This window comes from Pithys albifrons, chromosome 7, assembly GCF_047495875.1.
Source record: "Pithys albifrons albifrons isolate INPA30051 chromosome 7, PitAlb_v1, whole genome shotgun sequence".
Classification (NCBI taxonomy): Eukaryota; Metazoa; Chordata; class Aves; order Passeriformes; family Thamnophilidae; genus Pithys; species Pithys albifrons.
Genome location: NC_092464.1, coordinates 61,610,675 through 61,637,125, shown reverse-complemented (window position 1 = coordinate 61,637,125; position 26,451 = coordinate 61,610,675). Strand labels below are relative to the sequence as shown.

Sequence of the window (26,451 nt, the reverse complement as noted above, 5' to 3'; positions counted from 1 at the left end):
AAGGCTTCCCGCCGGACTGGGAAAGTGAACAAGTCAACCCGCCGGACTAGGAAAGAGACCAGATCTATCTGCCGGACTGAGAGAACAGGTCTACCCGCTGGGCTGAGGAATACCCGCCGGACTGGGAGAGACAACAGGTCTACCCACCAAACGTAAAGAGAACAGGTCTACCAGCCGCTTTATAATATGGGTACCCGTCGGGTTTAGAGAGAACAGGTCTACCCGCCTGGCTGAGAGAACAGATATCTCCCCCGCTGGAATGTTCAAGGAAACAGTGCCCTGTTTGCACATGTATTGGTCTGGCTTCAACACCTAATTAACATCCTGATGGTGAGGCAACCACTGGACTCAAATGACTGTCAGTCAATCCCTTTATACGATAAAAGTCCAGTCCCCTTTCACACAGGCAGGTTCTCCCCAGGTAACCCCTCCTGGGGTGTGTGTGTAGAGATTCCTCCCTTGGGTGGGGACCCCAGCTAATGTCACTCCTGGAGGCTGAGAGCAGAGATCTTCCCAGCAGCCTTGGGCTGTCTGAGCTACATCGATTGCTAATTAATAATTATTTCCTTTTTGGTAACTTTAGTAAAATTTCTTCAAGAATTGCTTGACCACAGTACACTGTCCTGTCATAGTTACTGAAGTTTTAACATTTCTATTGTGTAGTAAATATTTTTGATTAATATCTTTTATCTCATCATTTGTAAAAATAAGTAATTCTTTTGTTATCAACTTTGTCTAAGCATTACACTCCACCTGCCCCACGGTGCCCCCTCCCCCCAGCAGTCCCAGCACCCCACAACAGGTTGGGAACACAGGGAGCCACTCCTGAGTCCCCTTTTCCAAGCCCCCTCTGCCCAAAGACCCTCATGGGACTTTCCATCCTACCAGCCCACCCCTCCTTTTCCACCCTTCTGCCTATTCCCTCCCATTCCCATCCTCCCCTCAATCCGCAAGCCCCCCCCCCCAGATCAGTTTGGGGGTCACAGCTCACACTTTCCCTCTTCTCCCATCCCTTACACATACCCCCAATGCCCAGTCACCTCTTGATCAGTTTTGGGGGTCCCACCCTCTCCTTTTCCCTGATCTTCTCACCTCTCCAGCTTCTTTCCCATCATGAGTGGCAATGCTGTGAGGAGTCAGCTGTGCCTCAGCATCTCCAGGGGGCCATGGCTGGGAAGGGGCTGCCAGGTCACATCTGTCACCTCCCTGACAGGCAGCAGCAGCCTTGGGCACCCAGAGGCAGCTGAGCCACCTGTGCACATACACTGAGAGCTGCCCCAGCTGAGAGTCCCTCTCAGGGGTCCTGAGGAGCTCTGGGCTCTGGCAACACAAACCTGCTGGAGTTTTAGAAGGCAAAATGGCCAGTCCTGCCCTGGGGGCACAATGACCCAGAGATGAGGGCAGGGACCTGAACAGCTCTGGAGTGACCACAGGAGAAGGGCCTGGGCTGTGTGAGGGATGTCCTGTGGCACAGGGGCTCAGGATCAAAGTTAATAAGGACAACAGGCCATGGGGCTGCCTTGGGGAGAGTGTGGCCACCCAGACAAGGGAGTTGTCACCTCCCTGGACTCAGCTCTGGTGTCACCACATCTGGACTGGTCTGTCTGTCTGTGAGGCTCCCCATTGTGTAGGAATGAGGAAGAACTGGAGAGGGTCCAGAGCAGATCTGCCAAGATGGAGTTTTTCTTGGTAGTGGAATGGGAAGGAAACCCACATTGTCAAACTTGGAAGGTCCAGAGGGGACATGATGAAAAAGAAATGTAATTCAAAGTGTAGTCTTGAGGTGCGAGAGGTCACCCAGAGGGTGTCAGGATCATCCCTTGGCTTTGTGTTCCAGGGAACAACCAGAGATGGTGCAGACATCAGTGAGGGCACAGAAATGCTGCTGGGAGGGCTGGTGGCAAAGCAGGATGGGTGTGTGCAGCCTGCAAGGCCAGAGGAGCAGCAGGGACAGGGCAGGACAGGCTGCAGGACAGATGGCCAAGGGCTCTGGCAGGGCTGGAAGGCACAAAGGCACCCAGGCCTTTGTGCCCTGCGCTCTGGCAGGTGCCTCTGCCACTGAGGCCACCAGAATGAACTTTCCTTTGAGATTCTGGACTTTTGTTTCTCCCTCACCCATCCCTGAGGAGGCTGGGAGGGGTGTGACAGATTTGGACATTTGTTGTTCCTCCACCTCCCATCCCACTGCCCCACAAACAGCCCTGAGCCACCTGTGAGGGACAGGACCTGCTGTCCCAGGGCCTGGGGCTCAGGCCTTGGCCTTTGTTCTTCCTCCAACCTGCCCAGGGTTTTCTCACCATTGCAGGTGCCTGCACAGAGCCTTTGTCTCCCTGCAATCAGGGCCTCCAGGGGTCTGCTCTAAGGAGTCCCTGGGGAGGCTTTGTCAGTGCCTGCCCTCATTGGGGCCATTGATGCTTCAAGGGACTTGGAGTTTGGCTTCTGACTTCTTGAGCAGTTTTTCAAATTTTGTCTCACTACTTGAGGTTCATGGACTGATCTCCAAATACACAGTGGGGCTTATTAAAACACAGAAAAACAATTTATTTCTCTTCCTTTAATTTTCTTCAAGTCTTCAAGACTTGTACTAATTGGAGTTGTTTTGTAGTTTTGCTAAGGAAAAAATTTCAAAGTGGACTGCACAAGAAATATATGTTTTTTTAGTGAAAGGGAATGATTTATACAGAGACTTGAGCTGCAAGAGGGTCAGGGTGCAAAGGATTTGGATACAAAAATGTTAAAACATATTAGTAGCACTTTATCATTGACAAATTTAACAGTTATCAAGTGAATCTGCACCATTTGCTACAATTTTAACAGTGACTCAATTATACATTCACAACAACAACATTCACACCACACTCAGTTCAGACACACACAGGCAGAGATGTTTGGACATATCAATAACTGTGTGAGTAAAGGTGCCCATCCACAATTCTCCTGGTTGTCAGTGAAACACTGCCATCCCATCCCTTTGTGTTTCCCAAGAGACAAGGGGGGCACCTGGAGGGGTGTGTTTGTTGAGGGGGGATCAGAATTGTCCTGGGCATCAGCAACGCTCTTTGGAGTGTTGCAAACTTGAGGGTTCCCGAGCTCCAAGAGGCTCCCAGAGGTGCCCACTGGAAGGGAGGTGCTGGGGAGCTCAAGGGGCCTCCCTCAGGACCTCTGTTTGTGGGGTCACAGGGTGACTGGCTTTAGTTCTCTGCTGAATTTCCATCCTCATGTCAGTAATTACTGGAGTTTCCAAAATGTTTGGGAATTGTTCCACTTGTGCTACATACGATTCATGTAGGGAACGTTCCAAGGCTTTCAGAGAGTGGGTGATTGTCCTGTGATCCCCACCTGTTATGGTCAGGATTGTCCCCACCTTTATCATACAGGAGCACTTGGCCCAAACAAGGACACTTCACCACACACCTGGAACAGCCAAGGGACCTTTCATGGCTCATCTGGTTTGGTCAAGGCTTGTCAGGAGCACCTGAAAGACTTTTCAACAGGGCCTGGGCAGATGAGCTTGATGGGCTTGATAAGACAAGAGATAACAGTTTTAAACTTACAGAGGGCAGATTCAAACTAGATATAAACAAGAATCTTTTACACTGAGGGTTGTTGTCCAGAGAGGTGGTCGGTGTCCCACCCTTGGAAACATTCAAGGGCAGCTTGGATGGGGCTCTGAGCAACCTGACCTAGTTGAAAATACCCCTTTTCATTGCAGGGAGTTGGATTGGATGACCTATAAGGGCCCTTCTGACTCAAACTGTTTATGATTCTGTAGTTCCTTATTGTCCTACAGGAGCCAAGGCTGACAAGGCTCACAGAGGTTTCAGCATCCCCTTTGCTGGCCCAGGTGGCAGCTCTGCTAAAAAGATGCTGCAAAGAACCTCCAGACCTAAAGGAGCTTTTGTGCTGAGCTCAGCTGTGACTGTCAAGGGACTGGGAGGTTGATGTGACTTCCAGGTGCCCAGTGAGGATCTTTATCACTCCTCACTGGAACACAGAAAGCTGGTACCAAGTGCCCAAAGTCCCAGGTAAGCAACAGGTTTGATTCAGAGCCTGCTGGGTGGCACATGGCAATGAAAGAGGAACTGAGGTGTCCCCTCCTGTCCCCAGGGCCAGAGAGATGCAGGGCTGGGCTGTGCAGGCTGGCAGGACAGGGCTTGGCTGCCTGTGGTGTCTGTGCAACTGAGGTTATCAAGCATTGGAAGAGAATGTCCAGGGAAGTGACTGAGTCACCATGGAATCACAGAGTAGTTAAGGCTGGAAATGACCTCTAAGATCATGGAGCCCAAGTTATCATCACTGTCACCTTCACCAACAACTAAACCATATTCCCAGGTGCCACAGCTCACAGGCCCTTCTCCTGCTGAGCGAACCTGCTCGACACCTCCTGGGAAAGCAGCAAGGAGGGCTCTGGACACTCCAGGAAACTCCTGGAATGCATAGGGGGGAAACTTCCTGACCCAGGTAATAGGAGGGGGGATGTGTTCCTGGATCTTTGGTCACCAAGGCAAGTGGTGACCAGTGGTGTCTTGGGCTGCCTCCAAAGCAGCCTGGGCAGCAGGGGAGGGGAATTCTGCCCCTCTGCCCTCTCAGGTGAGACCCCACCTGCAGAGCTGCCACCAGCTCTGTGGTCTCAGCACAGCAAGGACATGGACCTGTTGGAGTGAGTCCAGAAGAGGCACCAAGATGATGAGAGGGATGGAGCAGCTCTGCCATGAGGGAAGGCTGAGAGAGCTGGGATTGTTCAGCCTGGAGAAGACAACCTTTGAGGTGACCTATTTGTGGCCTTCCAGGACCTGAAAGGAGCCAACAAAGAGATGGAGAGAGACTGTTTACAAGGGCCAGGTATGACAGGACAAGGAGGAATGGCTTCACATTGACAAAGAGTAGGTTTAGAGGAGACTTTAGGAAGTAGTTTTTTTCCTCTAAAGGTGTGGTGGAACTTGCACAGGTTTCCCAAAGAAGCTGTGACTACCTCAACCCTGGAGTGTTCAAGGCCAGATTGGACAGAGCTCTGGGTAACCTGGTCTAGTGAAAGATTCCTCTGTTCATGTCACTGGGAATGGAACTCGGCGGTCTTTTAAGGTCCCTGAAATTCAGGACATTTTATGATTCTGAGTTTCTTGAAGCAACAGTGAAAGACCCCAACATTTTGATCTCATTGGGGAAAATGTCACCTTCCTAAAAGGGGAATTAAAGCAGGAATGCAAAAAGACCCATAAGATCCAGCCCCATAGAAAGGGAAAGTGATATTTCTTATGCTGTGGGTGCAGAAGGCAGTAAGTGTTGGGTTGTGCCTTAGAACACTCAAGCAGATCTCATCAAGTGCATCCACGAACCAAGGCAATCACTGAGCAGAGTGAGGGGCAGTGAGTGGGGGCCTGACATGCAGAAGGAGCAGATTGCTGGGGGAGGAACTGCCTTTCCTGTGCCATGACCAGGGCACATCCCACTGCAGGAAAAGCCCCAGGCCAGCCCCAGCACATTGAAGGCCACGGGCACAACTGCAGAGTGACTTGGTGGCACCTCTGCTAGGGAGAGCCTGAAACTCCAAATGCATCTTCGCAGCAGCAGGTCCTGCCAGTCAATGGCCGAGAGCCCTCCCTTGCCAGCCCAGCCTGGTGGGCAGCACTGCAGAGCTGCTGCTTAAGGGTGTTCTTTCTTGCTGGGCTCTGCAAAGCCACTTCTGCTACAGGAGCCTCATGGGGAAGAAATTTGCTCCAGCAACTTGGAGAAAAGATAATCAGAACCTGCTCATGCTGTTGTCAAACCCCTCTGAAATGATTGGGGTAATAAAACCCCCTAACACTGCATGTTTGGTGTTAGAAAGGAAGGCATCACTTTATTCCCAGTGCTCTGTGTGTGTGTCCAACAGAAATCCTTTTACACAGACACCAATGCATCACTTTTTCACCTATTTATAAATTTTTAGCAAACAAAGAAATCAATGTTCATTGTTCTAAATGACATAATTTTATTGAACTAATTTTGAATTAATATTGAATTAATTTTTATCTTCTATTGGTCATGGACTTCTCCCTCTCTATGCTAATTAGTCCATACTTTTAGTCTTTTTCCCCTTGTTGGGACTTTCCATCACATCTACTAAGTCCTTGTTAGCCATCTTCTTTATCTACTGGTTTCTGCAAATGTCCTTGTGGTCCATAAATTCTGCATTCCAGATGTCCAACATCAACAGTACATCTTTCTATCCCAGACTTTGTTCATCAAAGCATATCAAGGTTCACTTAAAAATCTTAGAGAATTAGTACTTTTCCCAAGCTGTGTTCTCACAGTGGTAGGTTAAATTCTGCTGAGTGCTGGCTGAAAGAGATTTAAGGCCCAACACACAACTTGTCTTTAATTCAAGCAGTTCATTAAAGGGCTAATTAAAACCATTATGATATTAGAAAAGTTATATCATTTCCTACAATCTAAGCACAGACCTGAGGGTGGCAGAGGAAAGAGGAGACTCAGGCCATGGAGATATGGCTGGGAACGTGGTGGTTATGAGGTCACTTCCACTGCAGCAGCCTGGGTGGCCCTCAGGAGACATTCTGGCCAGGGAGCATTGTGAGGTCACCCAACACATCAGGAAACCCACACAAGAGAAATTCCATCCTTGGGGAGCTGAAAGAGTGGGGCAGGTGGGAGAGCCCCCCAGGTTCTGATTCTGGGGGCAGCTCTGTCACACAGCCCCACCAACCCTGGCAGGCAGGAAGGCAGCCTGGGCTCATGGCCACCCTGCTCTGCACTGGCCCTGAAACTGGGGAAAAGTCTTTTCCTCATCTCCAGGCTGAACATTCTCTTTCCCTCAACACCCCTTGTTGATCATCCTCTTCCCATGCCAGCTCCAGCCAAGCCTTCTTTTTCTCAAAAGCAGAGTCCTCATATCTAAAGTTGTTCTTTGCAAACTGTCCTTGCTGTCACCTCCTGGCAGTGGCTTCATGGCCCCTGTCACAGCCAGCCCTGTCCCTGCACTGACCCAGCTCTGCTGCCCCACAGATGCTGCATCAGGAAGGGAAGGTCCATGGGGGAGGGAAATGCACAGGGACTCATCCTGGAAGGGACCTCAGGAGGTTTCTGGGCCAAACCAAAGCACAGTCAGTGGGGAAAGGGACACAAGGATGGGTTGTTTGTGTGCTCTGCCATGTCAGGAGAAGATGTAGAGCTGCAGAGTCACCCAGACAATGTGGATCCCTCCAGGGAATGATCTCAGACAGCAGCTCCCAGGCCTCTGCCACTCACTGGTTGCTCTGGTTTGATGGTCACTGGTGGTTACACCCACCCACCCCCACCAGTGTTCTGTGCACACACACCAGTCTCACCAGTGTCTGGGCCCCAAAGAACACAAGACCTGATGATTTGTGGCTCCCACTTCAGTGATTGGCATTTGAATCTCCCTCCATAGCCAGAGCACAGAGATCCCTTGACCCAGAAAGTTCTTGACAATGGAGAGATTGAGAAAACAGGACAGGCTGTGGGATCAGTTGCAGGGCAAGGCCAGAGAAAGACACTTAGCAATCACTTGCTTACACATAATTAGCTCTTCCATCATCTTTTTGTCTCTGTTTTCCTATGCTTGTTGCACCATGGACAACAGTGTTCCCCCCACCCTTTCCAATCCAGTATTTTTTTTCCTAAATGTCCCATGGCAAGTCTTTCACAGTCCCCAAATGCACTTTCTGGTTGCCCATCATGACTCTCAGAGTCTGAGACAGAAATGGCCAACCTCAGATCAGGGTCATTCTGGGAAGCTCTGCCATTGACCACTTGGAGAGCCTTTTATGCTGGGATGTTTTAAATCTCTATTAGTTCCCATGTAACTTTTCAGTTTTGAATGATTCCTCTAAAAACCTGAAAATTTATATCCCTAAAATGGCAGTTCTTTCACATTTATAAAGTTTTGGGGATTAGGTCACATAAAAATGCTGGCAAGGTGTACGTAGGTCTTTGCAGCTCTGTGGAGAAGGAACTGGACGTACAGGAATGAAAGAATGATGAAACAGTTTGGGTTGAAAGAGACCTAAAAGAGCCTCCAGTCCAACTTCCTGCCCATTAACGAGGGAATCCTTCCACCAGTTCAGGCTGCACAAAGTTCCTCACCTTGGACACCTCCAGGGATGAGGTTTCCACTTAGTGGGCAACCTGCTCCACGTTCCTGCTCCCTTAATCAGAAAATATTTCTTCCTGACATCCAATGCAAATCTCCGCTTGCTGAGTTGCAGTTACTGTGCCTTGTTCTGCCAATACAACCTTTGGCAAAGTGTGTCAGTCTGTCTTTCCTGGACAAGGGGCACTGCATTTTCATGGCTAAACACCTTGGAGAGGGACCAGAGAGGGCCCATGAAGGCATTTGGAGGTCTAAAGCACATGACCAATGTATAAGGACTGAAAGCCCTGGGCTCAGTGGTGTGGAGACTGAGTAGAGCACAGGAGAAGGCTGAGAGTCCTTGAAGTGCTCTCCCCTAGAGATGGTGGAGCTTTTCTTTGTAGTGAGAAACAGCATGAGAAAGAAATAATGTCACCAAGGGCAGCCGGGGAGGTCCAGGTTGGACATGAGGAGAAAGGAATTTCCCTCCAAGAGCAGTGCTTTGGTGCAACACAACACCAAGAAGTCTGAATTAGCCCATGGCTTTATCTCTCAAGAAGAGCCAGGGAGGAGGGAGAGACGTCAGTGCAGGAAAGTTCCAGAGTGACAATTAATCCATTGTATCAATAAGACTCTGCAGTGTCACACTGGGCCGTTCATTCCATGAGGTACCACAGTGTCCCAGTGGTGGTGTCAGAGATGGTGGAGCTTTCATTTTGTAGTCAGATATAGAATGAGAAAGAAATAATGTCACCAATGGCATCTGGGAAGGTCTATACTGGACATACGCAGAAAGGAGTTTCCCTCCAAGACAAGTGCTCTGATACAAAGCATCACCCAAAAGGAGTCTGGATCAGCCCAAGGCTTTGTGTGCCAAGGCAGAGCCAGGGAGGAGGGAGAGATGTCAGTGCAGGAAGGGGCCAGTGAGGTGGGGCAGCCGGGGGATGCCGACAGCCTGCAGGGAAAGGGGCAGGGCATGGACACCGTAGGACAGCCTGGGCTGGAGAGGAGACAGGGATGTGCAGAAGCTGAAGGGCCCCAAGAGAGCCAACTTGTGCAGGCCTTTGGCCATGGCTGCTGTGTGTGCCCCTGATGGCATGAGGAGACAAGTGAGCCTTGCAGCCCTGGGGCCTCATTGCCTGCTTGTCCCTGCTCAGCAGCCCGGGAGGTGCCACCCCATCCTCCTGCCCTTGGCATTGCACATCCCACATGCCAGTGCCCCAGGATAAGACGTGAGAATGAGTAAGGGACTGGATATGCATTTCCAGGGGTTGGGTGTCAGGGCTTGGCCCTTTGGAATAAGGAAACATATAGAGGTTTCCTAAGCATGAGAGACACCTTTCGTTGCTTCTTCGTAATTGTCACCACTGTCTGCAGTTTTCTGCTCTACCTGGAATTTGGGGACACTTTCTCAGTCTTGTCTCTTAATTGGACCCATTAGCACTACAAGAAACTTCAGAGTTTCACTCTCACTTTGACTTCTTAGGAAGTTGTTTGAAGTTACTGATGGACTGAGTCTGATGTAAACAACACAAACACCCCAGAGGGCCATTAAATGCCCTGAGCTGTTGCTGTGCTGCTGAGCTGGGCAGGGCTCCTGGCACACAGGGAGCTCCTGGCAAGCGGGCAGCGCTGCAGAGAGACAGCTCTGCCCAGGAGCAGCTCCTGTGCACAGCCCAGCAGAGCTCAGGGCACTGCCAGGGCAGCTCAGGGACACCAGCAGAGCACAGACAGAGCTTAAAGGGGCTCAGCACCCGGAGGATGACTCAGAGCTCTTGGAGGAGAAATCTTTGCAGTGTTGGACACGGTGAGTCTGTGGGTGCAGCGCAATGCAGGGGCAGCTCCTGGAGGCATCTCCTAAAACTGGCCCAGCCCCAGCTAATGCGATGTGTGAGGAGGGGGCTGTTGGTGAACACTTTGGAATAGCTATTGAACCTGGGGGTGCAGCCAGGGGTGCCCAGGGCTGTGGGGCAGAGCAGGGTCCTGCAGCCCAGGGCGCTGTGCTGGGGCAGGGACTCTGCTGCCTGCCAGGGTCAGCTCTCAGCCAGCCTGGGGAGCTGCTCACAGGGCTGGGGGGGAAGGGCTGTGGGGAAGGAGCAATCAATGATAGGTGAGGGCAGGATCCTTCCACTCTCAGGGTGTTGAAGGTGGCTGGCTGCTCACAGCTCCAAATCACAACAGGACTTGCAAGAATGGAGTTTTAAAGAAGCACAGAAGGTTTTGTGACACATGACTGGAATTGATACTGCTCTTTATGTCTTCTGCTCTGGCTTGCCCAGGTAGGCAATGGGACACAGAAATTAATTTCTCAGTCCAGCAGCAGGCAGAAAAATTCTCCTTCTTCTACAATTAGAACTGAATAAAACAGGCAATATGAGAAATCACCACACTGTGCCCTACAGGCACCATCAGTGTCCCTTTTCCAGCCTCCTCAGGGTTGCTCTGACATTGCCATCAGAACCTGCACAGATATTTTTCTCTTTAATCAGCTCTGAGGCACCACAAATGGAAGTGCAGGGCAGATGGGAAACAGAGCATTCGACACTGTATCTATCTCTGCTGGCTATGAACTAAAACACTGAGAGCTGAGCACTATTATCTGTCCCGTCCTAAGGATGTTCACACTTTCATTCACCAAAAATTAGAATTTCTAGACTCAATAATACCACTTGATTGATATGGCAATAGAAAAAACAAACAAAAACAAAGCAAACAACTAGAACAAAAACCTCAGAGAAACTGAGAAGGAACAAGGGCCAATAACCAAATCCCCTCCCTAAGTTCCAGGCCTGTTTGCTCCAGCCTTACTACCAAGCATGTTCTGTTCTCTTTTCTAGGACATGATTGTTGTTCAGTTCTCTGTACTGTAGCCTAGAGCCGAATTAATCAGGTAATGGTGGACAGTTGAATAGAGCAAAATGGTAGCTAGCCAAGATTTTTTCTACTAGTTTTGGCTGGGTCACCTATGAAAGGAACCAAGCTGGGTCAAGGAGAGGAAGACTACCTGGGACCCTCCTTTTGGGGATGAAGAACAGAAGGACCCCTCCACAATATTGATGCCAGAAGAAAACACTGCCCCAGCTCCGCCCAGACCCCGCCTGCAATCAATATGCAATGAGATGTTTGAATCAATTATGTTCAAATGTATAATACAGCCCCCTTTGACACCTGCCAGGTGAGCAAGCCTCTGCTTGAAGTTTTGCTGCCTTGCTTCCTGCGCAGAAATAAATACGTGCTGCTAACGGATGCAAAAACCTTCTCTTAGCAGTTATTTTTGTGGCGTTTTCGCTTATCACAAACTCACTATTACGTTCAGCTAAACCTGTTTCTGCAGCACAGAATCTTCTGCCACAAGAGCAGAGAGTGAAATGTTCTTACACCTGGCACTCGGTGTGAGTACTGGAGCTTTCACAAGCCAGATTCTGTGTGCCCACTGCATCAGGGCTGAACTAACTCGCTGGAGCAGCACAATCAGCCCAGAGAGACAAAATGAATCCAAAATTGGGGGAGTGGGTTGGGAATTCTATGAGATATTGGCTGATTTTTTCCTTAGAAATCTGTCCTAAATTGTCACTATCTTTTCCTTCTTGGACATCTTGCCAGATGAAGCTCATGTCGAACAGCAGCTCCATCAGCCAGTTCCTCCTCCTGCCATTGGCAGACACGCGGCAGCTGCAGCTCCTGCACTTGTGGCTCTTCCTGGGCATCTCCCTGGCTGCCCTCCTGGGCAACGGCCTCATCATCAGCGCCGTAGCCTGCGACCACCACCTGCACACCCCCATGCACTTCTTCCTGCTCAACCTGTCCCTCACAGACCTGGGCTCCAGCTGCACCACTGTCCCCAAAGCCATGCACAACTCCCTCTGGGACACCACAGCCATCTCCTACACAGCATGTGCTGGACACGTCTTCTTCCTTATTTTCTTCATTGAGACAGAGTTTTCCCTCCTCACCATCATGTGCTACGACCGCTACGTTGCCATCTGCAAACCCTTGCACTACGGGACCCTCCTGGGCAGCAGAGCTTGTGCCCACATGGCAGCAGCTGCCTGGGCCAGTGGCTTTCTCAATGCTCTGCTGCACACAGCCAATACATTTTCCCTGCCCCTGTGCCAGGGCAATGCCCTGAGCCAGTTCTTCTGTGAAATCCCTCAAATCCTCAAGCTCTCCTGCTCACACTCCTACCTCAGGGAAATTGGGCTCCTTGTGGTTAGTGTCTCTTTAGTGTTTGGTTGTTTCATTTTCATAGTTTTCTCCTATGTGCAGATCTTCAGGGCTGTGCTGAGGATCCCCTCTGAGCAGGGACGGCACAAAGCCTTTTCCACGTGCCTCCCTCACCTGGCTGTGGTCTCCCTGTTTGTCAGCACTGATGCGTTTGCCCACCTGAAGTCTCCCTCCATGTCCTCTCCATCTCTGGATGTGGTGGTGTCAGTTCTGTACTCGGTGGGGCCTCCAACACTGAACCCCCTCATCTACAGCCTGAGGAACCAGGAGCTCAAGGATGATGTGAGGAAAATGATGACTGGATGCTCTCCAGAAGCATAAAACTGTTGTTTCTGTTGATGTCTGCATAGCATTCGGACTGGAAGTCATTACAGCCCCATCCTGTTTTCTCAGCATTTTGGTGGGGGTCATGTGATAAGTTTGTGCACAATTAAATTTTTTAATTAACCTCCATTATAATCTAGTATGTTTCTTTGGAGTTTGACCCAGAGACTGTCTAAATGAGGATTTGTTCCACTTGAGTAGTTACACAAAATAAAGTGACTTGTTTGATCCTTCTTCTTAGGCATTCAGAAAGCACAGCTCAGTGCAGGACAGTGCATGTTTACAGAGAGGAGGGGACTGTTCAGAGCTGCCCTTTCTGCTTCCACACTCTCCTAAGCCCTTGTTTTGGTCCAAGGCTTTGGTCCTCTGCCAGGGTGGTCACATCCTGCTGTGTGTCCATCCTGGGCTCACAGCCAGGGACAGGCCATGGGCACTGCTGGGACACAGCTGAGCTGCACAACAGCAGCTCCATCAGGAAAGGGGTTCTCCTGAGGGCAGGGCAGGAAGGCTTTGGGCTTCCTCCGAAGTTGCTCTTAAGAACATGCCTAAGGAAGAGACATTTAAGAGGCTCCTTGGGTTTCCTGTCCTCCCAGGGCTCAGTGTGATGAGATCAGGGTCCCAGTGTGACTTTCAAAGGACTTAGTTCTGGTTTAGGTTTTACTTGTTGGTGGCCAGAGACCATGCAGATGAGATTAACCTTCCTGGGGTTCAACAGCTTGTGACAGGGCTGATGGCAGGTAAGTGATTTGCTTAGGACACTTTGGAGCTGCCAGGAGAACACGAGACCTGCAGCAACAGTGTGAGCAGGAGCTGACATTGAATAGAGCCCAAGGAGAACAGGCCTGTCCAGCTCGGTGTCACCCAGAGATAATATTCTACATCTGAGTGTGAACTGAAAAAAAAGAGCCCTGCAAACCCAGGGAATACAGCAGGTTGAGGGAAAGGAGTCCTGTGATTCATTTTACTTTCCATAAGCATTCATGGTCTGGATCCAGCACAGCCCCCAAACCCATCTCCCAGCACTGGAACAAGGCAGGGCCCCTCTGAGCACCCTCCATGGCCACACAAGAGCTTGTGTGGCAGGGGGTCAGTGGCAGGGACCACCATCCGCTGGCTCTGCCTCCCAGCCTGATCAGCACAGCCCAGCAGAGCCCCCCCCATGGCCCCAGGCACCACAGCCCCTGTGCCCTGCAGAGCAGCACCCCCAGCTCGGGGGCTGTGGGGAGCACGGGGAAGGGCTGTAGGAATGGCTGGTTAGGCCAGCACAGACGTGTTCCCCTGGGGAAAGGCTCTGTGGGGAGATGGGATGTGCCAGGAGAAGAGCAGGACGGCCTGTAGGTGCAGAGGAGCCATGGAAAGAGTCCGCCCTGTCCCTGGGGCTGCAGGAGATGCCCGACCTGAAGATCTCTTGAGCATTCCACAGACAGGGTCACTGTTCCTGACCTCCATTTCCTCCATTTTGCGCTGGAGGGCCAGACATGACTGTGCTGCTCTGCTGGGCTGGGGCAGGGACAGGGAGATGGGGAGACCAGGAGGAGGTTGGACTGGGAAGGGCCAGGAAGAGGGAAAGCCCAATGTTGAGCTGAAGTGTGTGAGTGTGCAGGGTGGGGGCTCTGCAGGGCTGAGGTGCCTCCAGCCCCGGGCAGTGGCAGCAGGAGCCCAGGGAGACACTGCACCTGCTGCCAGGAACTGTCTGTGTGTGTGCAAGGGAAGGACTCGTGTCTCTGAACAGCCATGGGAGTGTGAGCAGGGCGTGAGCCCAGCTCAGGTATGGACACCTGTCAGAGCCCTGACATTTTTGGGTGTGACTGCAGGAACAATCTCCTATCCCAGGGACATTCATCTCTCCAGCTTTGGATACATCCATTACAGAAGGCCCTGTTTCCTCCATTCCTTTTTTCTGCCTTTCTGGCCTGTCGCTTTCATGCCACCCCAGGAAGCAGACTGAGGCACATCTCACCTGTGCAGTCAGAGGGGTTCTGTGAGCAGGAGTGGCAGAGTTCTGTAGAACATTTATTTCTGCCCTTCCCAATGGCACAGGGCACATCTTCAGAGTAGGAAGACACTCCCTGGACAATTCTCCTTGGAGAGATATTTGAAGAAAAAAAATGGGAGAGAAGGTAAAATTAGAGAGATGAAACATGTCCAAAAAATTCAGTAGCTCCTCTGAGCAATGTTTCTGCATTGAAATCATTGGTAGGAAATTTATTTTGAAAAGTAGCTGTACAAAGCTATTCCTATAGACAGTGAGTAAATCAGGTTAACTAAATATATTTGTGGTGTTTTCAATTAAAAAAACCAAAAAATATTTTATATATATGTTGAAAATAACCCTTACAATGCTGGCCAGGAATCCTCCAGCAATTATCAAGAGTTCTGCTCTCCAGAGGTTTCAACTATCTCCTAAAACCCACACTCCTGGCTCCAGGCCATGACTTCCCAGAGCAGTCACAGAGTTGGCCACTGCCCCAGAGATGCCCCAGGGCAGCTCAAGGACCCAAGTGTGAAAAGACCCCCAGAGTGTCTGTGAGCCCTTCTGGAGCAGGAGCTCCTGAGCAGGAAGGACCAACTGGGAAGGGGCAGGGAATCCCCCCCTGCAGCACTGCTGGCCAGGCTGAGGAGGGTCCTCTCCAGCACAGCACAACATCCTGTCCCCTTGGGGGCTGGGCTGTCAGGTGTGTTCCCAGAACTGACTGGCCAAGCTGGGCAGGCAGATGCTCAGGGGTCATGAAGGGTGTCACAAAGCTGAGCCCATCCAGCTGAAGGATTTGGGGAGGTCAGAAGGAATTGGGACAAAAGGGATGGGATATCTGGGGGAGGGAAGGGGGCTTGGCCAACAGAGAGGAAAGATTTTGGTGAGATAAAACCAAGCTCAGGTAATGCTGAGGGTGTTGAAACACTGACTGTGCAAACACTCCTGATGGACCTTTACCTATAATTTGTGTACCATTGCAACTTCTGTGAGGATAACTTGATACTCCTCATTTCACCCCCAGCAATCTTCTCTCAGGAACCAAAGGGACCCCGGGACACTGTGGAATGCCTTGGAACCAAGGGGCCATTCTGACACTTGGGAACCTCATGGAATCAAAGTTCCATTGTGACCCTGCAGGACCTCAAGGAAACAGAAACCCACTGTGACCCTGTGGAGCCTCATGGAATCCAGGGATCATTGTGACACTACAGGGCCTCATGGATTCAAAGGAATCCTGGAATATTTTGGAATCTGATGGAATCATCGTGCAATTGTAACACTACAGAAACTTATGGAACCAAGGGGCAATTTTGACCTTTCAGGGACTCATGGAACAAAAGGGACCCTGGGACACTGTGGAAACTCATAAAAACAAGGGGCCATTGGGACACTGCAGGGCCTGAAGGAACTAAAGGTATCCTGGGACACTGCAGAGCTCATGGAACCAAAGGGTTCATTGTGACTTGTAGGGCCTCATGGAACAAAAGGGGTCTTGAGGCAGTTTTTAACTTCATAGAATCAAGGGGTCATTGTCACACTGTGGAACCTCAGGGAACCAGGATGCCACCTGGACACTGCAGGGCCGCACAGAACTAAAGGCATCCTGGGACAGCACCGAACACTGTGGAAATATTTTGGGTCTGGCTGAAGTGGAGCTCATTTCCCCACAGCGGCCCTCCCAGTGCTGTGCTTTGTGTTGGGAGCTGGAAAGGTGCTGAGAACACACCAATGATTTGGCTACTGCTGAGCAGAGCTGGCACAGCCCCTTCCTTCACCAGACAAGGGCAAGATCCTGGGAGGGGACACAGCCAGGCCAGCTGAGCCAGAGTGACCAGAGGGATATTCCAGATCATGGGATGTCAGCTCAGATATAAAAGCTGAGGAAAGGAGGAGGAAGGGGGGCATTCATTTTTTACAATGTTTGCCCGCTGAGCAGCTGCTCCGTGTGCTAAAGCCTGGCATGCTGGGACATGGCCAGACATCACCAATGATGGGGAGAACAAACCTGCTTATTTTCCTCTTTCTTTCTTTGTGTGCAAACTTTGGCTTTTGATTTAGTAAAGTGCCTTATCCCAACCCATGAGTCATTTTCCACCTTATTCTCTCTCCCCTGTCCATCTGGGAAGGGCAGTGATAGAGCGGCTTGATGGGCAGCCTGTAATTCTCCCCATTCTCATTTTGCTCTTCTTAAAGATGGGCTTGGCACCTGCCTTTTCCAGGGACCCCAGAACCTCTCAGATTGCTCTGGCCCTTTTGAGAGCACAGCCCAGAATCCCAGGCAAGGGTGATGCAGCAGTTCAGGAGCACTTGCAATGAACTGTCCAAGACCATTGAGGTGAATCTCACTGGGCCAGTGGAGTTTGTTCCTGGAGTCACTCACAGAAATGTCGAGGTCCAGCAAAGCATCCACCTCTGAACTGGCATTGTGGGATTCTCATGCACCCAGGGGTGATCAGAGAGTCTTTCCCTTTTACACCCATGGGGAGATCATTGCAGGAGTCACAGTCTCTCCCTGGGCTCTCACTGCCACTGCTGGGGACTGGAGGCACCTCAGCCCTGTGGGGTGTCACCTGCTCTGCCCCTCTCTGAGATGCCCCACGGCCTGAGGGATGGACACAGGGGGAGCTCTGTGCTCAGAAGCACATCCCAGTGCTGCATCCTGGGGGTTTTCCAGGGGATGTGGGGCCCAGAGTGAAGTGACCTCGAGACACTGTGTGTCCCACAGCCCTTCCCAGCACCTCCAGGATTAGCTGATGGTCTTTGTGTTCTCTTGGGTTCATCTCCCCCCACACACACTGTGCATGCTGAAGTCTCCTCTGTACAATTGCAGCATGGCCTTGTGAGCTGCTCATTTGGTGTCCCCATGGAGGGACAAACAACCTGTCAGTGGTGAGTGAGAGGCCAGGGCTGGGAATGGTGTTTGCAGGGGGTGATCTGTGACAATTGCCCTGGGGCCCCTTGCCCAGGGTGTCCAGGAAACAAAGACAAAGCCCAGACCATGCTCTGCTGGTCCTTCAGGTGTGTCCCTGGAGGCCTGGCTGTGGAAGGGACACTGCTGTGCCCTCTCCTGCTCCCACACACTTTGGTTCTTCACTGTGCTTTTCTGCAACAGGGCAGTTTCCTGGGTCTTGACAGCCTATGAGAAGACACCAGTTCCTTACAGCCCCAGGGCTTGTCACCTCCTCACCCACTCCATAGAGCTGTGGAGGTGTCCTACTGCTCTCCTGCACTCCCCATTCCACACCCCACATCACTCTGCTCCAGGAGCATCCTGTGAGGAACCAGAGATGGGTGGCAGGGCTTGGCTGTCCTGCTTGGCAAAGTCCATCAGGCCCTTTCACAGCCACATTCCACAGTCCCTTTTCCACCTGTAACCAGTGACTCTGAGCTGCTGCTTCCCCAGCCCCAGGGAGGGTCTTTTTGTCTTCTCATTCCCTCCGGGGTCTCTTTTCAGTCATGACCTCAGTGGGGCTTGCTGACACTCTCAGGAACCTGAAGGTTTGATGATGAATTTTGCTTTCTTAGAGGTTTTTTCAGTTTTCTAATCTTCAGTTCAGGAATTCAGTGCCAGAGTGCTCATTAACATTCAAAACATCCTAACAAGACAAGCCTTTGGGAATAATTTAATATTAAGTCTTCAATTCTTTTATGCTTCATTAGACAGATACCAGAAGTGTATTCAAAGTGAGTGTACTACAGTGACAAAAAAATGAAGAAATATAACTTTTTGTCCCATTTCCTTTTTCCTGTTTATACACTGAGAGCAGCAAACTCTAATTGATATTGTTCCCAAGCACCAGGGATGGTCTCCTTGCCTGCTCATTCCCTTCATGGTCTCTTTTCACTGATGGCATTTTAACAAAACAAACCCCTGGGAATAATTTACTTTTACATTTTCAAATCTTATTTGGTCAATTACAGAGATCTCAGAAATGCATTCAAAGTGAATATCTTATACTTAAAAAAAAACACAAGCAAAAATAGAGGGTTTTTGTGGCCTGTTTATACATTATTATCAGCAATTCCCTATTGACCCAGAGCATCTCCTAATTCAGTGTAAATAGATATGAAAATCAAGACCCTTTTTGTCTGACAATCCATCTGACTTTATCCCTAATCCCCAACCCACCATTTCCCTCATCACACCCCTGGCACTCAAAGCAGCCTTGTGGAATCTGAGCTTCCTCCACCAAAGGCTGGACCTGCAGGTTTCAGCTCTTTGGCACCAACTCCCACCTGCTGTACTTGGAGAAAGAGCTGCAGGAGACACACAGGGATGTTCATGTATTGTCAGCAAACAAAACCAAAGGAAGGCACAGCTCAAAAATAGAAGAAATTCCTCTGCTGTATTTTAAGTTCACATTACTGAAACCCACATTCCACAGCAGGCAATTTTAGACCAATGGAAAACACATTATGTGTCAAGCACAGATCTAAAGGTCCCTCCAAGAGCTCCCTACCCCAATTCTGTCCATTTTGCTCTTTGCACAAAGTGAGTCACACACTGAAGTCAGAAGTTCCCTTGATCCAGAGCAGGAGGAAAAGAGAGAAAGTGAATGAATTACTTTGTTGTGCACAGTTAAATCTCCACTAATCCAAATATTTTGGGGTTACAGGAATTTTATTGGGCATGTTCTGCAGCATTTGTTCAGATGACAAGAGGCTAGGTGAGATTGCTGATCTGCTGGAGGGCAGGAAGGCTCTGCAGAGGGGTCTGGACAGGCTGGATTGATGGGCCCAGGCCAACTGGATGAGGTTCAACAAGGCCAAGTGCTGGGTCCTGCCCTGGGGTAACAACCACCCCAAATCCCTGGCCATGCCCTGCAACTGATCCCCACAGTCTGTCCTGTGTCCTTCATCCCTGGACATGCTCTGGGTGTGGAGCAAGATCTAAGTGCCACTGGATTGGGAACCACAACTCATCAGGTTTGTGCTCTTTGGGAGGACCAGAAAGTGCTGAGATTTAGACCCACAGAAAGTTCCTTTTCATGGCCACAACACAAAAATTAAAGAGGATACAATTTCTAAACTCCACAGCTCTTTGTGCAGCTTTCCTCAGCCACAGCAACCAGGATAAGCCACGTCCTTGCTGTGCTGGTCCCACAGCCCAGGGTGCTCCTGGCCTCCCTTGCTGCCAGGGCACATGGCTGCCTTCTGCCCAGCTCCTGCCCACCCAAGCTGCCTTACAGGGCTGCTCCCAGCCAGGCAGCTCCCAGCCTGTGCCATGGCCAGGGCAGTGCCCTGCAGGGGCACACACTGCCATGTGTCCCTCTGCCATTGCAGGAGGTTCCTGCCAAGACGGACTCTCCTCCTCCCTGAAGCTTTCCCTGAGCACAGAGGCCTGAGAGACCTTTCCAGTGAAGACTCAGGCAGACAAGCCATGGAGTCCCTCAGTCCCACAGCAGTGTCTGCTGGAATTAAATCCCCCTCCCCATCCCACAGCAGCCCTGCATTTCCCTGCTTCAGACTTGGTCTCCAGCACAGCCACTGAGGCTCTTTTGGCTCCTGACTTTTCCTGCAGCCACCAACTCCAGGGGAGCTTTGCCTTCCCCACAGTCCCACGTGCAAAGCACAGGCCATGCCCAGGAATTCCTTGTCTCTGCCTGGCCCTGCTGTCATCCCTGGCAGAGATTCCATGGCCCCTTTGTGCCCCACTGTCCCACAGCTGGTCCCACAGCTCCCTGTGCAGCCCCAGCCCAGGGGAGGTGCATCCATGGTGGGGAATGGCCCCTCTGATGGGATGCCCAGGGCAGTCCTTGGCCTTGGACACAAAAGACTGGGTAGCTAATTAACTGCGATAAAATTAATAGTTACTTTTTTTTTCATAAGAGCAAAGTTAGAAGGGGACAAAAACAAAAATTATATAAGAGAAGAGACTTGGTCTCTCATGAAATGCACTGGGTGTCACTGACAGAGCAAAGCAGGCAGTCTCTTCCTGCTTAAAAGCATCTAGTTATCATTTTCCTCATAGCATCCTTCAGCTCCTGGTTCCTCAGGCTGTAGATGAGGGGATTCAGTGCTGGAGGCAGCACCGCATACAGAAGTGCCATCACCAGGTCCAGGGATGGGGAGGACATGGAGGGAGGCTTCAGGCAAGCAAATGAGGCAGTGCTGATAAACAGGGAGACCACGGCCAGGTGAGGGAGGCACGTGGAAAAGGCTTTGTGCCGTCCCTGCTCAGAGGGGATCCTCAGCACAGCTCTGAAGATCTGCACATAGGAGAAAACTATGAAAATGAAACATCCCATAAATAAAAAAAAACTAGCCACAAAAATCCCAAATTTCCTGAGGTAGGAGTGTGAACAGGAGAGCTTGAGGATCTGGGGCTCTTCACAGAAGAACTGGCTCAGGGCATTGCCCTGGCACAGGGGCAGGGAAAATGTATGGGCTGTGTGCAGCAGAGAGTAGAGACAGCCACTGGCCCAGGCAGCTGCTGCCATGTGGGCACAAGCTCTGCTGTCCAGGAGGGTCCCGTAGTGCAGGGGTTTGCAGATGGCAACGTAGCGGTCGTAGCACATGATGGTGAGGAGGGCAAACTCTGCTGACATGAAGAAGACAAAGAAAAAGACCTGTGCAGCACATCCCGTGTAGGAGATGGTTGTGGTGTGCCAGAGGGAGTTGTGAATGGCTTTGGGGACAGTGGTGCAGCTGGAGCCCAGGTCTGTGAGGGACAGGTTGAGCAGGAAGAAGTGCATGGGGGTGTGCAGGTGGTGGTCGCAGGCTACGGCGCTGATGATGAGGCCGTTGCCCAGGAGGGCAGCCAGGGAGATGCTCAGGAAGAGCCACAAGTGCAGGAGCTGCAGCTGCCACGTGTCTGCCAATGGCAGGAGGAGGAAGTGGCTGATGGAGCTGCTGTTCGACATTTGCTGCCTTGGGGAATGCTGTCTGTTGAGGAGGAAAAGGCAGAACTAAGTTAGCTCTGACTATTGTAGCAAAACACATTTTCTCACAGCAACTTGACAATAAGGGTCTCTCTTTTTAAGACCTCTCTGCATCCTGCTCACCTGAGCTCTGGGTTTTCTTGGCTGATGAGGCCACTAAAACAGGGACACTGTAATGGACTCCTGAGGAGTCCTTTTTGCCTTGCAGAGAGAGGGAACTCAGAATGCAGGGTGAGCTCAAATTAATGTACTCGTGATACATCAAAGAGCTTCCAGCCCTACTGGTTGCAATTTGCCCAGCTGAGGAATTCAGCTGAGGGTATTCTTTGTATTTGTTCACCCAGTTGTACCTGCCACAATTACCAGTGGTTGTGGGTGTCTGAAATGCCTGAAATTTTTATTGCACTGCAGGTCAAGTCTTGTGGGTCAAGAGACATGACCCACATCCCTGCCCTGCTCATCCCTGCCCTGCTCATCCCTGCCCTGCCATGAGGGGATCACCCCTTCCACTCACACCTTCTCCCTGTAGGGCCATGGGGAGCTCATTGGCCATGCTGAGCTGTCTCTGGCAGGCAGCAGAGACCCTGCCCCAGCACACAGAGCCATGGGCTGCAGGACCCTGCTCTGCAGGACAGCCCTGGGCACCCCTGGCTGCACCCCCACCCTCACACCCAACAGCCATTCCTGCCATAAGGGAACCTTCTTGCCCTCTGCCTCTGATGCTCCACACCAGGAAATCCAGGAGAGCCATCCTGACAGGTCCTGTCAGTGCTGGCATTTGGCAGGTGTAAGAGACACTTCCAGGAACTCACCTGCAGTGCTCTGCAGCCAGAGACTTACCCTGGCAAAGTGCTGTGAAGATTCCTCTCCTGATGAGCTCTCACCTGTCCTCCCACTCCAGGACACCTTCAACCTCTTTCTCACTTCTCTTGTATGCCCTTGGTGCCTGCAGGTCCTGCCCTGCTCTGCCATATGGCCACCTCCTCTCTACTGAAGAACTGTGGGAGTCCTTCTGAAAGATCCTGGAAGCTGTGGGATGTGCCAGCTTTAGGAGATCCTTGCAGGAAGGGAAGATTAACTTTCCTATAGCCAGAGAATTCTTCTTTCAAATACTGTGGAGGTTTCTCCTTTAATGAGAGCTCAGTTCCCTCCCAGCCCAGGCTGCCTCTCACCTCTGTCCCTTCTCTGCTGTGCCCTCAGTGTGTGCAGGCAGTGCCCTGAGCCCTGCTGGGCTGTGCACAGGAGCTGCTCCTGGGCAGAGCTGTCTCTCTGCAGCTCTGCCCGCTTGCCAGGAGCTCCCTGTGTGCCAGGAGCCCGGCCCAGCTCAGCAGCACAGCAACAGCCCAGGGCATTTAATGGCTCTCTGGGGGGTTTGGTGCTGAGTCCCTGAACATCAGACCCTGAGGAAAGTTAAAGTGAGATTCAAACTGTAAAGTTTCTTGCAGTGCTAATGGGTCCCACTGAGGAACACGACTGTGAAAACATCCCCAGGGTTTTTTTGAGCAGAAATTTGGAGGCAGTGATGACAGGTCTGAGACTCACAGATTTATCAAGCCTGGAAGAGACCTTCAAAGTCTTCTAGTCCAACTGTCATCCAAGCACCACTAGAATCATCCCTAAATTGTATTCCAAGATGTCACATCCATACACCACTTGAGCCCTTCAAGATACCACCACCTCCCTGGGCTAATTATTTCATTGCATAAACACCCTTTCAGTGAAAAACATATTTTTAATATCTGATCTGATCCTTGACATATGCAAGTCAAGTCTGTTTCCTCTCTTTCCGTCCCTACGGGCTTGGCAGAAGAGAGGGAGATCCCTGCTCACTAAGACCTCCTTTTGGGTCTTTGAAGAGAGTAATGAGGTCCTCCCTGAGCCTCCTCTTCTCCAGACTCAAGAACACCAGTTCCTCATCCAACATGTTTTCCAGACTCTTTTCCAGCTCCATTCCCTTCTCTGGACATGCTCCAGCCCCTCAATGTCCTTTCTGTAGTGAGAGGCTCAGAACTGAGCACAGGACTTGAGGTGGGGCCTCAGCAGTGCCCAGCACAGAGGGAAAATCCCTGTCCTGGTCCTGCTGGTCACATTATTCCTGACACTGGCCAGATGCTTTTTGGCCTTCTTGCCCACCTGGGCACACTCTGACTCATATCCAGCCACTCTCCAGCAGTGCCCCCAAGTCCCTTCCTGATGAGCAGCTCTCAAGCAACTCTGCCTCCAGCCTGGAGTATTCCATGGGGTTGTTGGGACCCAAGGTCAGGATCTGACACTTGGTCTTATTGATCCAGTTTGTCCAGATGCCTCTGCAGAACTTTCCTGCCCTCCAGCAGACCCACAATCACACCCACCTTGGTGTTGTCCACAAATTTACTGAAGGTGCAAACAGTTCCCTCATCCCAGCCATGAGCAGCCAGTTTCTGCAGGAGATGCTGTGGGAAGTGGTGCCAAAGGCTTGACTGAATTCCAGAGAGACACATCCACAGCCTTTCCCTCATCTCCTCAGTGGGTCATTTTGTCATAGAGGGATAAGGTTTGTCAACCAGGACCTGCCTTTCCCAAACCCACACTGACTGTGTGATGGCACTCAGGATGATCTCCTCAATGGACTTCCCTGCAGACTAAGGAGAAAGCTGAGCTCTGCCTTGCTCCCTGCGTCAGTTCTGCTCCTGCTGACCCAGCCCTGGCCCTGTTCAGCCTGGGGTGGCTGCGCCGCTGCTGCCCATGAGCGACAGCTCCACGGAGCCTGAGAGCTCTGCAGAGAGCGAGGAGCAGCCCTGCTGCACAAGGGAGAGCAGCACAGACTGAGCATCATATCTGCACTGCAAGAGCTGCATTCCACACCTCTGCCTACAGGAACAGACACAACATCGCTTATCCCCCCCCACACACACTAAGTTGACGGAAAAATAGTTGGCTTTGATGATAAACTCTCTTCTTTTGTTGTTCTAAAAAGTATTCTTAGTGTTTTTCTAACTGTTCTTATTTCCCTCTCTTTTTGAATTTTTAGCAATTTCTTGATAATAAAAAATCAGGTTTTTGAATTAACGGAGAACTTAGTTTGAGTTTTAATTTTGATGGGGAAAATATTTTGAACGTAACTTCCTTCTGTGATATTCAAGCAGATTGTAACACCATCCCACCTCTCCCAGACTCCACACTCCCTTTTTCTTTTTCCCTGGCACCCCCTGGACTCCCCTTTTCTGGACACAGAGACCCCCTGCACCCCCAAACCACCTCTCCCCACCCCTAATTTTCCCTGTCCTTCAGCTTGGCACCTTCCTGATCCCAATTTCCAGAACTGGGACCCCCTTATCCTCCACACCCTTTCCTGGCCATCCCACCACTTCCTGCCCCCACACCCCCCCTTTTCCTTGACTCTGGGACTCACTCCCAGGACCCCCACTCCTGCATTTCCCAGACCCCAGGCACCCCTTTTCTGAACAATGGGGGACATCTTGAACACCCTTTCCTGGCCATTCTGGGTCTCTGTAACCCATGATCCCCTTTCCCCAACATCGGGGAACCCTGGACCGCCCTTTTCTAAGCACAGGGTCTGACTGGACCCCTCAACCCACTTATTCAAGCCCCTGCACCCCCCTTTCCTTGGCACTGGGACGCCCTGGAATATTTCTTTCCAGTACTGTGTTCCCCCTGCACCCCCGAAATTCAACTCAAAAACCACAAACATTGAGCACCCCAAAAAACCCTGCCAGGAGTTCCCCCTCACTGGTCTCCCCACTTTGGGGTTTAGGGTGTCCCCCCTCTCCGGGCTGCCAATGAAGGGCCTGACCCAGGCACAGCAACCCCCCAAGGGGGTCCCGTCATCCCCCCACCCACCAAGGGGCTCTGCCAGGAACCGACACTGAGACTCCCCAGAACACCTCCCGGGGACCCCCAATATCCCCAGTATCCCCCAAGGGGCATTGGCGGCTCAGCTTTGGGCTCCCTCAAGTCCCAACCATCCCCCCGAACACAACCCAGTTCCCCCGAGCCCCCCCAGGCTATTCAGGGCTCGGCTCGGGGGTCCCGCAGCACTTTGTCGGGGCCCTTTGCCGTCCCTGTGTGCAGCTCCGGCCTCGCCCCGCGGCAGCCCCAGCGCGGGCTCCAAGGAGCGGCACATCCTGGTGCCCTTGGGGGCTTTGGCCGGGCCCATCCCGGCTCTCGTGTTCCATGGCACAGCCCGCACGGCCCTTGGGGGGGCAGCGGGGCACTGTGCAGTTGGGGGGGCCCATCCCCCCTTTCCCCCTCTCCCCCTTTCCCCCCCTGTTTTCCCGCTCACCTGAGAGTTCCTGGCGCGCACTCGGACCGCTGGAAAGGAAAAGGAAAAGGAGGAGCGTGGGTATCCCCTCCCCTTGTCCCGGGGGTGTTCCTGGATTGGCAGCGCCCACTCCGTTGGAAGGCGGTCCCGGCGGGGCGGCCGGAGCAGGTTTGGGAGCGGCTGTGGGCGGCGGTGTGAGAGAGAACAGGTCTACCCGCCCGCCGCCACTACCAGGTCTACCCGTGGACGCCCAGGCTCCGGAAACCAGCGGCTGAAGCGCAAAGTCCGGCGGAGACAGCAGGTCTACCGGCTGAGCTTAGAGAACAGATCTACCCGCCGCAGTGAAACAGGTCTACCCTCTGGACTGAGGTAGTGATCAGGTCATCCCACCAGACTAAAAAGGCTTCCCGCAGGACTGGAAAAGTGAACAAGTCAACCCGCCGGACTAGGAGAGACCAGGTCTACCTGCCCCACTGAGCGAACAGTACTAGCCGTGCTTAGAACAGGTCTACCCGTCGGGCTGAGGCGTACCCGCTGGACGGGAAGAGACAACAGGTCTACCTAGAGACTTGAAAATGCCCGCCGACTGAGAGCAAATAGGTCTACCCACAAAACTGAAAGAGAACAGGTCTACCCGCCGGGCTAAGAGAACAGACATCCCCGCTGGAATGTTCAAGCAAACAATGCCCTGTTTGCA

General features: G+C 51.6%; 1 protein-coding gene across 1 annotated transcript; it reads right to left on the bottom strand.

The window, feature by feature from the left end:
* Positions 1 to 20,551: 20,551 nt before the first annotated feature.
* On the bottom strand, positions 20,552 to 25,793 carry LOC139674704 (olfactory receptor 14C36-like). Its single transcript, XM_071561309.1, has 2 exons — positions 25,776 to 25,793; positions 20,552 to 21,497 (listed from the first exon to the last, which is right to left on the bottom strand). Exon 2 carries the CDS (start codon positions 21,473 to 21,475, stop codon positions 20,552 to 20,554), a length of 924 nt encoding a protein of 307 aa, XP_071417410.1. The 5' UTR covers positions 21,476 to 21,497; positions 25,776 to 25,793.
* Between the last annotated feature and the right edge of the window lie 658 nt (positions 25,794 to 26,451).